Genomic DNA, 16,969 nt, shown 5'->3' on the forward strand with positions numbered 1-16,969 from the left:
GAGACTCGCAGACAAAGACGGCTCTGTGGTGTAACGTCTGGCCCTTGACCAAGGCAATATCAACACTTCACCGTTGCTCAGAAGCAACTCTGGCAGCTGCCGTCTCAACCTCCACCAAGCGATGAGATTAGCAGCAGCTTCCCCGATGACAAAGGATCGGTCTTAATGCACAGAGGCATGCTGGGAAACCGAGGCAGCGTGAAGCGCTGATGCAAAGTGACTTATCTGACTGACTCCGGCCAGCGGCGTTGAGTTTGTTGACGCTACACGCTTAATAGCCGGACAAATCAAGAGAACATCCATTAACCACTTCTGAAAATCTGCAAGGTTTCACTTTCACGACGAGACTCACTGTCAGACCTTTAATTCTTTAAGAAGTCTTACACATGAGAGTCATGTTACTCGAGCTGACAGTGACTAAGTTCTACTGTTTTCTGGCCCGACGCCTCCAGCTTTTATGTTCCTGATGGGTAATAAATCAAATCCTGAATCTCTTTCTCTAGTGTAAGTCACACTACTCTATCCCTCAGTGTACTGTAAGGCAGATGGATTATATTTAAAGGATTTGCACATTTGTTCAATTTCAAAAAACAATAAAAAAAGAAATAAATTAAACAAAATTAATAAATAAAATGCCCATACATACACAATTATTATTTTTGTTCATATTTTAAATTCGATTTTATTTGTTTTCATTTAGAAGTTTGTGTAAATTTGTTTGTGTTTGTCATTTATAATAGTTTTAGTTTCAGAAGTTTTAGTCAACCTAAACTAAACGATGAGATGGGTATAATTTGTCAACTAGCTGAAATAAGATATTTTATTTTAGTTCATTTTTATTTTATTTCTAGTAATGAAAATGTTTATGGTTTTAGTTAACGATAACCCTGAAACAAAAAAACAAACAATTAAAACAAATATAAAATAAAATGAATAAATAAATAAATAAATAAATAAATGTCTAAACAACTAAATTGTTATAAAACTTGTTATAAAAGAGTTGTTAATTTTTTTTATATATTTTTTTAAATAAATTAAAGTACATCATATTAATCTCCAAGCACGTTCAGTATTACGATACACCAGTTATACTGAAGAACCAATTTAAGGCATTAATTTGTATATTTTTGGATCTGTAAAATGCAGATGACATCGGCAGTCTTTTTGCACATTGTATTATTGCAAAATACTTCAAACAAATAATAATAATAATAATAATAAAGAATGAATGCCCGATGCAAAATATGTCTGATATCATTCAGCATTCACCAGCCACTGTGTCAGAACAGCAAAAAGTTACCCAATACTCTTAAGTAAGAGCAGATGGGCTTATACGATTTGTGGCGAAAGCATTTATGGCATTCGTACGAAACTCAAGCAGCAGTTTTGGCTCGGAGTTGCTCTCGTAAAGTGGTTTTGTGCGACTGCGGCGTGAGCTTCAGGCCTCGACACATCCAGGGTGCGGCTCCGACTCAATCCACGACTCAATCCAGCGCTGAGGAATGAGAATGTGAGAGGAAAATCTTTCTGTATGAATCAAAAGAAACCTGAGGTAATTTCCCCCCGAAGCCGAAAAGTTTCATGCAACCAGACCAAATAAGGGATAATATGGATCTGGTTCCAGAGTTTTCCACTGCTGGTGTCAGTCCCTCCATCTCCCCCGCTCTCAGATGCCCGAGAGTATAAATAACTTCCTCTGACAGGAAGAGCCATTATCTCCCAGAGAAGCCTTGCTGTAAGAGTCACGGTCCTGCTCGCACGGTCCCACACTGAGGCACAAGACCACTTCAGTAGGTTGAATTAGAAGATCAACACACACACACCTAAACCAGCCTCTGAAAACACCCCTTCTGAAAACACCCAGAGGCCCTATTAACACTTACATCTATCCGTCGTGCTTATCAAAGCCGGTCGAAGTGCGGCGTTAGCAAATATTGATGAGAAGTTTATTGTAGGGATGCCTCGAGACGATTTTTTCTAAGTATTTTTAACTGATAGGTCTGATGATAATCAGGTGCGTGTGGTCTACTAACAACACAAGTGAAATATGGGTTAAGACTGGCAGGCTGTAAAAAAAAAAAAAAAAAGGACGTAGTGTTCGTGATGTCACGCGTGGTGTTTCTGAAGAGCAATTTTGAAACCCAAAGTGGGCGGAGCCGGCAGTCGCCATCTTGGAAGCGTGTCACTCCCGGATAAACGAAAATGTGCAGAGGCGAATTAGCTGAGGTGACGTGACGCTAACACACAGCAGACAAACGGCTAGTAGTGACATCAGCGGCAATCCACCTGTCACTCGAGTGGCCACGCCCTTAATTATGCACAACTTTAAGGCTTAAAGGGATACTTCACCGTTTTTTCATATTAAACTATGTTATTCCCTTAACTAAGACGAGTTGATACATACCTCTCTTGTCTCAGTGCGTGCACTCAATCGCTCTGGTGCGCGGCGTCACTTTGATAGCACTTAGCTTAGCCCAGTTCATTCATTAGGGACCAAACAGAGATGAAGTTAGAAGCGACCAAACACCTCCATGTTTTCCCTATTTAAATACAGTTAAACGAGTAGTTACACGACCAAGTATGGTGACACAAAATAAAACGTGGCGCTTTTCGCTATGCTATTTTTTGGCGGAATAGCACTTGAAGTTGGAAGCACTTCGACTCGATGCAGTAAAAAGTCACGTTGGTTCTAATGACAGAAGTGAGAGGGAGAGGATTTTTCAAGCGTGACTTTTTACTGTGTCGAATCAAAGTGCTTCCAACTTCAAGTGCTATTCCGCCAAAAAATAGCATAGCGAAAAGCGCCACGTTTTATTTTGTGTCACCATACTTGGTCGTGTAACTATTTAAAAACGGAGGTGTTTGGTCGCTTCTAGCTTCATCTCTGTTTGGTCCCTAATGAATGAACTGGGCTAAGCTAAGTGCAATCAAAGTGACGCTGCACTCCAGAGCGATTGAGTGCACGCACTGAGACGAGAGAGGTATGTATCAACTCGTCTTAGTTAAGCGAATAACAGTTTAATATGAAAAAACGGTGAAGTATCCCTTTAATATAATTTAAACGGATGAGTTATAAAAAAAAAAAAAATTCACCCCCCTCACAGTCGTCATGAAGGGCAATATTAGCTATATAGACCAAAAACACTTTTTGCACCAGACTGTAAACATATTTTTCTGCTGTAAAGTTGGGCATTTTAACATGGGGGTTTATGGGATTCTCTTTTGGAGCCTGTCTCTGGTGGCCAGTCGATGAATTGCAGTTTAAGTCTCTTCCGTGTTGGTTTTAAGAGAGAGACTGGAAGGTTGCCGCTCGGTTAAGACATGTTTTTGGGGCGTTAAATGGCGAAAATACCAGTAAATCGACTAACGCAAACCTTTGTAAATCACGTTGCATGATTGATTTAAAAACTCTCCACTCATAAACACTGCGCCTGAAAGAGAAACTCATATGCAATGAGGTCAGCCGCAAAAATAACCCTGCCCTCGCCTTTTCAGCACTCATTTTTCATAGTAAATCCTGATGGTAGTTTTCCTGAAAGCTGTTATTTTTTTCAGCATCATTACTCCAGTCTTCAGTGTCACATGATCCTTCAGAAATCACTCTAATATGATGATTTGATGATCAAGCAACAGTTATGATTATTATCAATGTTGAAATGAACAGTTGTGCTGCTTCATATTTTTGTGGATTCTTTGATGAACAGAAAGTTCAAAAGAACATTACAAATGTCTTTTAATTTAATGCAATCTTACCGACCTCAAACTTTTGAACGGTGGTGTATATAAAATGTTTAAATATTTAATTTAAGTAAAACATTTTTTTTTTTTTAAATAATTAATGGATATGACAAAACCTGTGTAAAGATAGTTAAATAAACATTGGGGTTCAAACAACAGACATTTTTTCTAAATATCTTGTGAGTAAATGATGACAGATTGATAATTTTTTACTTTAGCTCGCCGTTCGGATCTCAATCCACCACAGGACTTAAGGTGATGATACACAGGGCAACTTTTTGGGCAATGTTGCTGGGCAATGTTGCCGTCAACGGGCAACCAGATGAGACACGGGGCCCATGACCGATCTAAATTATCCAGATATATATTTATTGCCCATTTTCAATGGGAAAGTGCCCAAGCAACAATCGATTGGCAAGATTGCCCAGCAACATTGCTCAAAGTTGCCCTGTGTATCATCACCTTTACTCTTTTTCTCTTCGTCCATTATGTAATGACGTGTGCATGGCATGTGAGGCCACTCTTTCCACTCGATGCCCAGTGGACAGCCAAGCCGCAATCCCATAAAAGGCCTGCCTTTGTGGTGAAGCAACAGATAACAAGAGACATATCCATCCTGATTATCTACAACAACCCACAGTTTCCGCTCCTGTCACTATCCATCACACACGATTAAGCCTTGGATGTGCAGAGCAACAGGTCAAAGAAGATCAGTACCAAATCACCCATGAGCAAACAACAGAGATACTTGGGGGTAACTCATCACAAGTAACTTTAGTCACGTAATCAGATTACTTTTTCATGTAACTAGTAAAGTACTGCATTACTTTTGCAATTTACAACAAAATATCCAAGTTACTTTTTCAAATTTTTCACATTTATTGACTGACAGCTCTCCTGTCCTCATGTTGAGAGAAATAAAGTGAGGAGGTGTTGTGTGCGCTGGGTGAACATGATGGTTATTTTAGTTCCAGACTAAATGAACATGCATGCTTGTAGAACTTGAATGAAACATTCAGTATTCCTCAAAACGAAAAAAAAAAAAAGAAAAAAGTATAATGCAATCTCAGAATTTTTCGCAAAACTTTTATAAATTACCTATATTAAATTAAACATATATACTTTATGTATTTAATCTCACTTTATTAACCAATGTCTTTGCTGCTGACCTTCAATGATCTAATTCAACCATACTAATAAGCAAAAATTATACTTTAGATTAGAATTAGAAATAAGACTGTTGAACTTCTTTCTCTTGTATCCTATTATTCTTTAATCCAGAATATCAGCAGCTGAAAGGTTTGTTTCTACTGTACAGGCGTAAATATGCACTTCCTTCAAACTGAGGCTTATTCATTTCACTTTTGGTGTGAAAAGGCCTTAACATTTGCCAAAATTAAAACTTTTTTTGTTGTTATTAAAAAACAAGCAAGCAAGCAAGCAAGCAAGCCCAGCCCAAGTGATAAAAAGTAATGTAACTAAGTCAAGTCACCTTTATTTATATAGCGCTTTTTACAATACAGATTGTATCAAAGCAGCTTTACAGTGATAACATGAAAATAATACAACAAAGTTTGTTTCTAGAAGAAAATTGTATCATCGTCCACCTCAAGTAAGGCAGATCAATAATATTGTTGAATAATAAATGTCCCCAACTAAGCAAGCCAAAGCAACAGTGGCAAGGAACCAAAACTCCATCAGGTAACACAATATTGTAATGCATTACTTTTAAAAGTAACTTTCCCCAACATTGGTTACTACATCCATACGGCAATAAGCATTCACCGGCGTACGGCTTGAGAACGGCCATGCCAGCATCTCCTCACTCAATGCATGCCAGCGAGTGCCGACTGCCAAATCTGAGCTCAGATTTATGGTCGCAGTGCTTCCAGACAGATATTCCTGCGGTTTAAAGTCTTCGTTTGATTGTTAGGAGTACAGCTGGCGCACTAGAGCTCCTGTGCTACAGATTCATATGATACATAACGTCCCTGTGAGCCCAGTGTTGCATGTGGACGCCAGGTGAGAGACCTGCGTTCGGGGCCGTTCAGGGACATGAAGATCAATGGGAAACGAGCTGAATAAATGAGCCAGATGGCCCGTGTTTAAGCAGAACTGATGGGTGAGGTTTTCTTGGCGAATAATATATCCGGCAAACCAAACACATTAACTTTGTGTCTTACTTGGACTTTATATGTATTTCCTGTGGCCGCAAACAGATGCCTGTTTTTCCTGGTGGAAATCCTTCTGGTAATATAACCTCTAATGTGCTATATTTAAAAAGAAATATCCTTCAATGATATTTTAAAAATTAAGTCAACATGCAACTCATTTTAAGTCCATAAAGTGACAAGTTTCAAGTGAAATGGTATATGTAGTAAAAATAAAAATCGTAGACCTGATTTTTTTTCCATTGGTAATTAATGGGAAGAGAAAGGATAAATGTTTGCACAGCGAACACAGGTAAAGAGAGAGAAACAGTGACGCCGCCAACATCTCTCTAAGTAAGCATGAGCAACATAACAGGGTCAATGGCAGAACAAGAACAATATGTCTCTCATGCACCTATTATTGACATTTAAAGGGCAATTTAAAGTTGGCATGACGTAAAGGTGACACTCACTTTGGAGATGGTGAGAGGCATGCTGAAGTCCTTGCCACCCTGAAGTCTGAAGCCCCAGGGGGAAGGTCCGATCAAGGACACGCTGTAGCTGTTGCTCATGGTGGACGGGTCACTGTCGCTGGGAGGCCGAGTAAAGCCAAAGTCCAATACACAGCCTGAGAAACAAGAGCAAAGACTTAGTGTTGTTGTTACAGCAGGAGATAAAACATGATCTACTGATGCCTTTGACACCTAAACACATCCTTCTGTAAACTTAAAGTCCCCCTGTGGTGAAAATCAAGCTTTTAATGTTGTTTATATGTCTATGTGGCATTTTTAATGGTGTTCATGTGTAAATTCATAAGTCGACACCATTGCTGAGTATTCTCTCCTTAAAACTGCAGTGAACCAAAGACAGTCTCAAAAACACGCTTTGAAATCGCTGGTGTTTCTGACGTCACAAACTACCTTGTAACCAATCAGATCAACGTGTGATCGCCAACCAGTGGATCTCTGAGCGGAGTGAGTGAGTGGAGGCGGGGCTCATTTGCATATTCATAGAACTGCGAATACTAAATGAGGCAAGGGTGTCGAGTAACATTCAAGATAGGCATGATGATTTTTTTTTCCAAGGAAAATTTAAATATGTCATTTTGGTGATCAAAGATGAGTTTTATGGGATAAAATGATTGACTACAGGGAGACTTTGAGCCAAACTCCTCAGCTTGGAAGCATCAAAGGAAGTTATTATCCATTATCCATTGTTTGGACGTGTGTTATGTAATTATATTTGGCTAAAATAGACAAATAGAAAAGAATGGCACAGATCATTTGTGCAATTATTTGAACTGGAAAATGTTCCAGGTTTCGGTTACAATATTTTAAGGTGTCATTGTTTAAGTGTAACTATATATTTAAGTACTGAGTAATAATAATTAACTACATGTACTTACTATAGGGTTAGGGTAGGATTAGGATTTGGTTGAGGGTTAGTTGCATCTAATTATGCATAATTTACTGTTATTACTATGGTAAGTACATGTAACATATGTAACAAGGACTCTGTAAAATAAAGTGTTACCCAGGTTCCTAAATAAATCCACGGACAAGATGGTTCATAGTCCAAACTTATCTCAGAAGTACAGATAAAACAAAAGAGCAATCTCTATTTATATAAACATGACAGGAGGGGGACAATCTTGTTGTGCACAGGCAAGTATTTTAAGAGCTTACGGGTGAGCGCCACAGTTGTTGTTGAGGAAAAACCCTAGTAAAATCCAGCACAAGCCAAATAGAAACATTCCAGAAGAACGGATTAGACTCTGGGGGTCTCGCTCAGGAATGTCCCACGGACACAACGGGGACGCTTTTAGAAGTTAAAAGCAATGTTATCCACCTGCTCTCCTGCCTTTTAAAACCTCTCGGTACATCAGTAATTGAGAGCAACCGCAATACGGAAAATATTCCAATTTCATTTCAACATTCCACATCCTCAAAACAGATTCATATCGGTCGAATGCTCGGACTGTTTATTTATATCAAGCTGTGTGGATTTTCCATGCCCTGTTATAAATTGGACATATGGGAGGATGAGGATCAATGAACGTCAGTGTGGATGACAACAAATTAGGGATGCACCGACTTGAAAAATGTTGGCCGATACGATAACCGATAATTCTTTATATTTGAAAGCCGATAACCGATAAATCTAAATCCAAATTTTTGTATCATTTTTGAGAGCCTGATTACAAAAACAAGTCTCACCATCAAAAGCCATGTCCCAAACACACAATTATAATGCTCTCTTATGTAGCCGATATGACAGACTTGAACTGTATTTTCCCTTTTTGAAGCGATTCCAATCATATTTCAAGCAATTCAAACCCATCATGTTGAACAGTTGCGCATCTGAAGTGTCTCAGCTGAAGGAAATAATCCATTATTTATCGGCTTCAATATATCGGGCAAATTTTCTTATCGGGCTGATAACGATAACATTAAAAATGAACATATACTGGCCGATACCGATATGGTGGCCGATATATATCGTGCATCCCTACAACCAAGCCATGATGATGCTAAACAGGTGAAGAAGCTCAACATGCACCATGATGCCAACATTAGCACTCCAACCATCTGTTTAATGACTGAATAACAGAGTTGCATGGAAATGAGAACCTCAATAGTTGCTCAAAGATGAGTGTGCATCACTTTATCTATGTGACTATTGTATGAGTCAGTGAATCTGATGCAACGCTCCTCTGAAAGCACTAAGGGTGCGGTTATAAAGAACAACATGTATTGAAAACATCCTGAATAGAGAGAATGAATCAATTTTCCATGCCTGAAGCCACTAGGGCTGTGTGTGTTTTTGTCACACAGGCTTTATAACGGGTACACTTACTCATCTTCTCTAATCTAGATCATCAATAGTGTTATGATTCAGACAGTTAGAATAACATGATAAGTGTAGCTTCTTCAAAGTCTCCATGAGTTAAAGTTTTGAAACTTATGGCTATTAACGTTGAGAGTGTATGCAAATATGCTGACAAAGACTGACCAACTTTAACCAGATATAAAGTTTACAAATCACACACTTCCAGCCAAACAAACGAACGAAACTCCGATAGATAGTCACTCAACTTGTCCACATGGTGTGCATATAATTTTTTGTCCAATAAAATGCTCTTTAGAGTGAAGAACATCCATCTCTTTAAATAATTGCTATTCTGCGACATGAACTGAAATTTGTGTGAAAAATCTGCATACAAACGTTTGCACAAACAAATCATGATTCGGCAATAACATTTGTACTAAAATGCATTTAAAATTTGCAAAAAAAACAAACACCACACGTACACTGGGTGGACTTACATTTAATATTAAATATAAAGAAATAATATATGAAATAATATATGTGATCACATACAACGAAAGAGTAAGAAAAGCTACGTTAAGCCATTAAATGGAGATGTTTGGGCGTGTTTTATGCAAGTTTCTCATCTAGAATCCTCCAAAATCATTAACCCTTCGCATTAGGTTATGAACAAATTTTTTGTTAGAAGTTCTCCTGTGCAAACAAACACGAAATAATCCACGCAATTATTGGTGAATGAGACACATTGCTTTTAAAAATCCTTCTGATATGTCCCACTCTCTTTTCAAGAGGAAATACGTCAATCAAACCATTTCAGTTGAATATTAAGTCCATAATATTAGCATTTGGTTACTTCTGAGCTCAAAACATGGCCAGTCAAATACAAAACAACTAAGGTTTGTTTGTTTGTCACCATGTTAACTTCTGTGGCCATTTTCATGGTGAGAAAACTCTATAGTAAAACATCAGATGTTGATAATTTATTTTTGCTAAAAACTCCAAAACTATATTTGTTAACTTTGTTAAAAACTTCAAGGTAACTGAATAAAAAAGGTTTCTCAAATTAAGGTTAAGACAACACGTTTGTCCCTGAATGCCTCTGAAACGGAGAGCTTAATATGTCCGTCACCATATGAGCTAAAACAGTGTGAACACCAACACGGCTTTCCGCTGATCTGTCAGTCACGGTTGCTTTTCTTATAGTGCGAACGGCGCCAAGCGACGTGATGCCAAAGCCTCTGCCTCCAGCCAGCCAATAAAAACATTGCAAAACATTTTATTTAGTGAAATGAAGTAACCGTAACTGTAAATTCCTGACTCCCAACACTCTTAAAAATAAAGGTTCCAAAAAGTGATGCCATAGAAGAACCACTAGGTTCCCCAAAATAACCGCTTTAAGGGAAAAGTTCCCTTAAAAGTAAAAATCTAAACAACCGTGGAAAGGGTCCATGGATGACGTTAAAGGTTCTTCGCAGATGCCAATAAAGAACATTTATTTTTAAGGGTGAATATTAGTTTAAGATCAAAGCCAAACATCATTTTGGGCCAAAAACAGCAGAACTTTCTAGTTTATGGAAAGTTCCATTTAACTGAGGAATTACCTAATTCTACATCCATCCAAGCACTAAAATAACACGCAAAAGACAGCCGTTAAATCACTGCATGTGTAGACAGGGTTGAGCTACCGATTCATAGGTGGTAATTTAGGAATTTATTACAGCAACACAAAGAAACTGGCTCTAGCACGGCTGGACTTTCACTGCAACAGCTGACGGTTTAATGTTTAGCCACTAAACCTAGAAACAAATAACCAAACAATCTCCATTTGTGACCCTGGATCACGTCACCAGTCACGAGTCGCACGGGTATATCTGTGGCAATAGCCAACAATACATTGTATAGGTCAAAATTATTGATTTTTCTTTTATGCCAAAAATCATGAGGATATTAAGTAAAGATCAGGTTCCATGAAGATATTTTGTAAATTTTCTACCGTAAATATATAAAACATTTATTTTTGTGAGTGAATGCAGCACAATCGCCAACATAAATGCACAACTTTAAAGATGATTTTCTCAATGTTTAGATTTTTTTGCATCATCAGATTCCAGATTTTCATTAGTTGTATCTCAGCCATATTGTCCTATCCTAACAAACCACACATCAGTGGAAATCTTATTTATTCAGCATTCAGATTAAGTATAAATCTCAGTTTCAGAAAATTGACCCATGTGACTGGTTTTGTGGTCCGGGGTCACATTTGGTTAATCACCTGCGAAAGCATTCGAAGCTTCCCTGTAAAACACAGGTGTGCTTTTGTGACGCTGGCCAACTAATGATTATCCCCTTTATGGTGAGTTTCATTGGTTCTCCTATGTAACAGGAATGCACCTGGACAAAACGCTCTAGTGTTTTACTAGACTATAACCAACTTATTATTAAAGAATCCCAATGCTGAAGTTCCTGAGCCTACAGACCGGAGACATGGAGCCGCACCCGGCCCGGGTTCAGTTCAGGCGTGCTGAATCACGTCTCAATCCTCACTATTGCATTATGGGCCAGTTTAAGGGGGGGGGGGGGTTGCACTGGCAGTGTGTTTCTATTGCACCTTCATTCTGGGAAATATCCTATTTCTGATCGAGCACTTCCCCAGACGTCCCTAAAGCATATGTAATCATATTTATCTCACTTCTGGGGACAATTTCGTACCAAAATATAGTATGTGGAAGCACACAACTCACTTTTAACACTAACTGCTTAAGGTCACTGAACGGTTAGTCACCTGGAAGCACCAAAATACATAACATTACTGTTAATAAGTGCATTTAAACTAGCTAACATCATTATTATCCACTTAAAAATGTCATTCTCATGCCTCAAATGCCTGTTATTCCGCATGCAACCTCAGTTTAGAGCAGAACTACATCATAATGACCTCAAACTCCCATCATGAGGACTTTAACTGCTAAAGGGAAGCACAAATAAACAAGTTCACACTCTTTTCACGTTACGTATTAACTTTTCCCTGTTTTGTTTCTGATTTAAAACAGCTACTCTCAAGTAGGCTACAACATGACAGAAGAATGACGCCTCATGCAATGACAGATATTGTAATCAAATCTCTACACAATGTAACTTAAGTGCATCCAGTGCTGATATAACGGTAAATCTACTTATTTAGAGCTATATTGACACACCTTTATGAGAAAAAAACCACTTCCTCGTTGAGTCAATCACAAACCGCTTTACTTTTCAAAACTGACACGGCGCCAAAAAATAAATAAATAACCGACAAACTTCATTTTAAAGTAAACGGTCAACCACGGGTAAACATTACCTGAAAACATACATATTGTTTTTTTGCTTATTAATATATTCACAACATAAATCCTCTATATAATATCGGAAACTAATAAGAACTTTAAAAAGGATCGGATAAAGGAGGTTTTTCCCACGCTAATCGTTACATTGTAAACTTCATTCGCGTCTCCTCTCGCGCCGCGTTGACATTAAACGCGTGTTCATGTCACTCACCTGTGATGTGCTGTGGAGCCGATGTGGAGTCAAACTGTGTGTGAGGAGAGGAGAGAAAACGAGTTTAGAAACTCTAGAAACTGTCTCACTAACTTCCGCCCCTTTAACACACGCTGGAGGAAATTATGACGCTCTGACGCTCTGACGTCACCGGCGCGATGATTGACAGGCCGAGAGACTGACAGCACAGTACATTTCGTGTTCTACATGATGAAAGAGTTTAGCATTTATTTTGGAGTTGTCCTCATTCAGTTTGTTTTTGATCAGATCTCTATTCCTTTAATAAGGCTCATGTCATGCCCAGCTTTCAACTCTGCCTTAAAAATGTGTTATTTGTTTTGTTTTTTTCTCTTAGACAAATCTTCTCATAAGGAATATGAATTAATCTGCTTCTTCTTTTAGCTAAATTTAGTATTCATAAATGTAAATCTGGAGGAAACAAGCCTTTGTTTTTAATTTTAAGATCAGAAATTCAACAATACCTGTCCTAAACACAATATTGGGTTTGAAGAATAAGAAAGCTGCAAAGTTTGTTTCAGTCTGTAGACATTGTCACATTTTTGTTTAACTTTAAAGTTTGTCTCTGTATCTTTATATATTTTTCTTTTTTGTGTGTGAATGTTTGTTTACTCAATGAGATGTAATTCTTTAAAATCAATAAAAAAAAAAATAAAAAAAAATACACGTATTATTTCCATTTTCCTTTTCTTTGTTTAACTTTATCCTCATTATGCATCTTACCTTATTTGTCAATTATACACAATTATATGTAGCCTATATTCTGCCTCTTTCCTCTCTCCTTTTATATGCATGCAGCTCAAAAAAACTTTGAGTTTGTTCATGAATTTGGATAAATTAATCTAATATGGTTAAACAGCCCTTCATACACTTGAGACTGAAAACATAGAAATGCAAAGTAATATAAAAGAATGATGAAATGCCATAATGAGAGAAATGTGAGAGGAAAAACTATAATTTAGTAATAATGTCTGATATGAATTTTTCTAAGAACAAAGAGTTAATGTACTGTACATGCCAGGAATACCGGTAAATCCCTCTTAGTTAATGCCAACACGTATTAACTTGTTTCAGATCAAAAGCATTAAGATATGAATCACTATTGTGTGTTATAAACTGTCTTATCAGTGATCAGATTAGATCTGTTTTCCATGTTTCAGACTGACTTGACTTCACTCAGAGTACTAGTGTGGTCAAATACTGCCATCTACTGGCTAAAACACTCCTACAAACAACACTGCCTGCTTTTACAACATTTTTCTCAATGTTCTAAAAGGGAGGAGAAAAGGTTTCCTTCAGATTTGCAGAAGCGCCAAAAAATGAATATTCATGAATCAAGAAGACCAGCGTTTTAGTTTCAGCCAATCAGGGAGGGCTACTGGCCGATTGTCGGTTACTTAATTAATATTCATGAGATCATTTTACGCCTCAGATCCATCGGGATTGTTGTGTAAACCTCTATTTGTGCAACTGTGAGTAAATGGTTGGACGAAGGCAGGTAAATTAAGGCTGACGTTTAATCAATGATGTTGTTCTTTGATCGAGATTTATTGATGAAACTGACTTAGGTTGACTTGACGTCTCAGATGATAAAACGTAAAGAATAACCGTTTTTGGACGCACAGGGAAAAGACTATTAAAAATAAAGTCAAATATAAAATAAATATTTGGTTAAATAATTTAAGAATACAATGTCATTTACCTCACATATTTTATTTTTTAACGGTTTTGATGACTAGCGTAACTGTTAGCTTGATGCGACTCTCTAGCAGGGTCTCATATTAAAATCTGCCAAGAACGCCAAAATAGATGTAAACAAACATTTATCATGGTACTAGGCTACTACCATTAAAATGGCAGTCATTGCAAAAATTGCATAGTATGTTTGTCTTGTTTTCTAGTACAAATAAATATCAAAAAATCTTACATCAAGATAGGCTACTTGATAAGAAAATGACTTAGGGTAATAAATCTTGTTTTTTGAGAAACAGTATCAAAATGAGGAAAATGTCAGTCAGTGAGGTCAGAAAAAAGTCTTGTTTTCCCTTTGTTTATTTTCCTGACCTCACTGGCAGACCTTTTTTTCCTTGTTTTAAGCATAAACACGCTTAATTTTGACGATTTATTCAGAAAACAAGTCCTAATAATATCTTAAGTCATTAAGAATGTTTATATATAGGCTACTGGAAAACAAGACAAAATACTTAGTAAGAAATGTTATTTTTGCAGTGCATCTGATACAGCTGAAACTTGTATAGTTTTAACAGTGCATAAACACTTTTGCAGGAAAACAATGTTCACAGTGATTTGTTTATGGTTTTCAGATTTCACATCTAATGATAGCAAGACATTGTGAAAATGCAGCAACTGGCCCCGGATCATCCATCATTATTATTGAGTTCCAAGGTATTTTGTTAATAAGCTTGGTTTACCTTCTGTCAAGTTTGATTTGTCTTCAAAAATAATTTGCCCTTGAATGAGTTCTTAACATAATAACATAATATAGTTGAGCAATATTACACACGTGCTATTTTCTCAAATATCAGCACGATTGCAAAATGTGAAATTCATAAATATCAGTTTAATAAACAATTTGATTAAATTAATTAACAATTTTAAGATACAACATGGTCAATTTTGACTGTTTTTGCCCTATTTGGCCAACAAAAAGTTACAAAGCAGAAAAGTTGCGTCTCTCAGCAACACACAGTGTTGTTTCATTATTAATAGATTCACTGTTTCAAACAAATTGGTTGAGTCAATGATTCAATGACTCATTCTTAAATGTTGTATGAGTGATCCTATGATTTACTTTATACAACTTGCCAGATTTAGTGTCATAATAGTATCATTTCATTTTCCCCAACTTTTCATATTTCTATATTCAAAATGTTAGAACATTAATCTCATAACATTATTTAGACAATTGTAATTGCAGTGTAGATGGATTTTGTTTTGATTTAATTTAAATGGGCTTAACAGCCCTATAGTGTTAATGTAATAAATTAAACATGTATCTTTACTTTTTAGAAATAATTATAAGAGGGGTGCCCTTTTTTCATTTGAACACCTGACCCCAAAACGTCTGAACGAGCCTTCAAACCACACATCTTACACCAATTAGTGATGAGTCGTTCATGAACGTTTGTCACGTGACAAATGAACGAAAGACTCGGAAGGTAAAGTAATTATTTATGTTCCCTGTAAATTATTTTTGACTGCATTATAATGATTTCTTAATTCAGAATATGATCAAGATATTGCGTAGGTGGATGTGTTTGGGGAATTTGGCTGTTAAAAGTATAACATTTAAAGCCCCTTAAATGAAGGAAATGACTCGGAAAAAAGATTAGTTCATTTTGATGAACGAGATCAAACAAGAGAGTAAGTAAAATTATCCGAACTTCCCATCACTCACACCAATAGATGTAGCGATGCATGCAGGGAAGTTGAAGACAGAAGAATCAGGTTCTCATAAAACACTAAGAAGATTAATTCTTACTCAAAAAAGCTAGCAAACAGGCAGTGCAAACACATCTCAACATAACAGAGACAGGAACAAGAGTGAAGGCAAGGGTGAGGCTTAAATAACAAACTAATAAATGACACACAGCTGAAACCAATGAACTAATAATGACGGTAACCATGGAAACTGAACAAAGGCGGGAAAATGAACAAAGGAACATGAGAAACTCAGACGGGAACAAAACAAACATAACCCTGACATATACGAGCGTTTTTCTTAACATAAGTTTATTTATATATTTATATATATTCATATATAAATGTTTGACTTCTACATACCTGAGCCCCTTTAATGCTTGAGGAAACAAATGCTCCAAGATCCAGATAAATGAGGAATAATCCTGGAAATTAAGCTGGTTAGTAGCAGCCGTAAAACAATCATGGGGGATTTTGTTCACTATTCATTTAATCTCAGTCAGTCCAATGTAATGTTACACTGTAAAAGGGATCAATAAAGCTCTGTTGCATTTTCAACCTCACAATTAATATCAATAATAATGATAACATTGAACATTAGGGAATATACACAACGCTTGGCCTGTTCCTTGTGGATTTTCATTGGATTGGCACAAATCAGGAGTTCAACAAACATAACATATGAGCATTATGTTGCATAAATGTAAACGTGAATTTGGATCGTGATGAAGATTTAGGCCACTCTTTCTGGTTATATTCACATATCTTACAAGTATTCTTTTCTCACAGACCACTCAAATGATCATATCTTACTACAAAAATAGGATTCAAGGACACACAACTACAGGTGCCACAGGTTTAGGTGCGAATGTTTTCATGATGTGACGACTGGGAGAACGCACAGCCAGGAGAAGTGTACAATGTAAAGCTGAGAGATAGAAAACGACAGAGAGATGGAGAGATGCTTCACCTGGTTGCTCATATCTGACTCTGTGTGTACAGGACTGGGATGAACTTGAAGAAATGTTAACGGTTCAATAGAAGTTAAGCTCTATCAAATCAATTCGTGCCATAATGTCCATTAACTAGTGATGCACGATATATGTTCATTTTCAATGTTATTGTTATCGGCCTGATAAGAAAATTTGGCCGATATATTATATATTATTATTATTATATTATATATTATTATATTATATATTATTATTAATTTTTATTAATAATTATTTAATTATTAAGAATTATTTTAATTATTTAAT

At 36.8% G+C, this 16,969-nt stretch overlaps 2 protein-coding genes across 2 annotated transcripts in view; both read right to left on the minus strand.

Annotated features, from left to right (window-relative positions):
- pdlim5b (PDZ and LIM domain 5b) overlaps positions 1-12,378 on the minus strand; it is an 84,684-nt gene extending 72,306 nt beyond the window's left edge. The window contains exons 1-2 of the mRNA XM_079860749.1: positions 12,252-12,378; positions 6,362-6,516 (exon numbers count right to left, since the gene is read on the minus strand). Coding sequence (XP_079716875.1) covers positions 6,362-6,460 — 99 coding nt within the window. The 5' untranslated portion in view covers positions 6,461-6,516; positions 12,252-12,378. The remainder of the gene's footprint in view (positions 1-6,361; positions 6,517-12,251) is intronic.
- bmpr1bb (bone morphogenetic protein receptor, type IBb) overlaps positions 1-16,969 on the minus strand; it is a 283,072-nt gene that overhangs the window by 180,168 nt on the left and 85,935 nt on the right. The window lies entirely within an intron of this gene.

The sequence above is a fragment of the Squalius cephalus genome, assembly GCF_949319135.1.
Source record: "Squalius cephalus genome assembly, chromosome: 24".
Lineage (NCBI taxonomy): Eukaryota > Metazoa > Chordata > Actinopteri > Cypriniformes > Leuciscidae > Squalius > Squalius cephalus.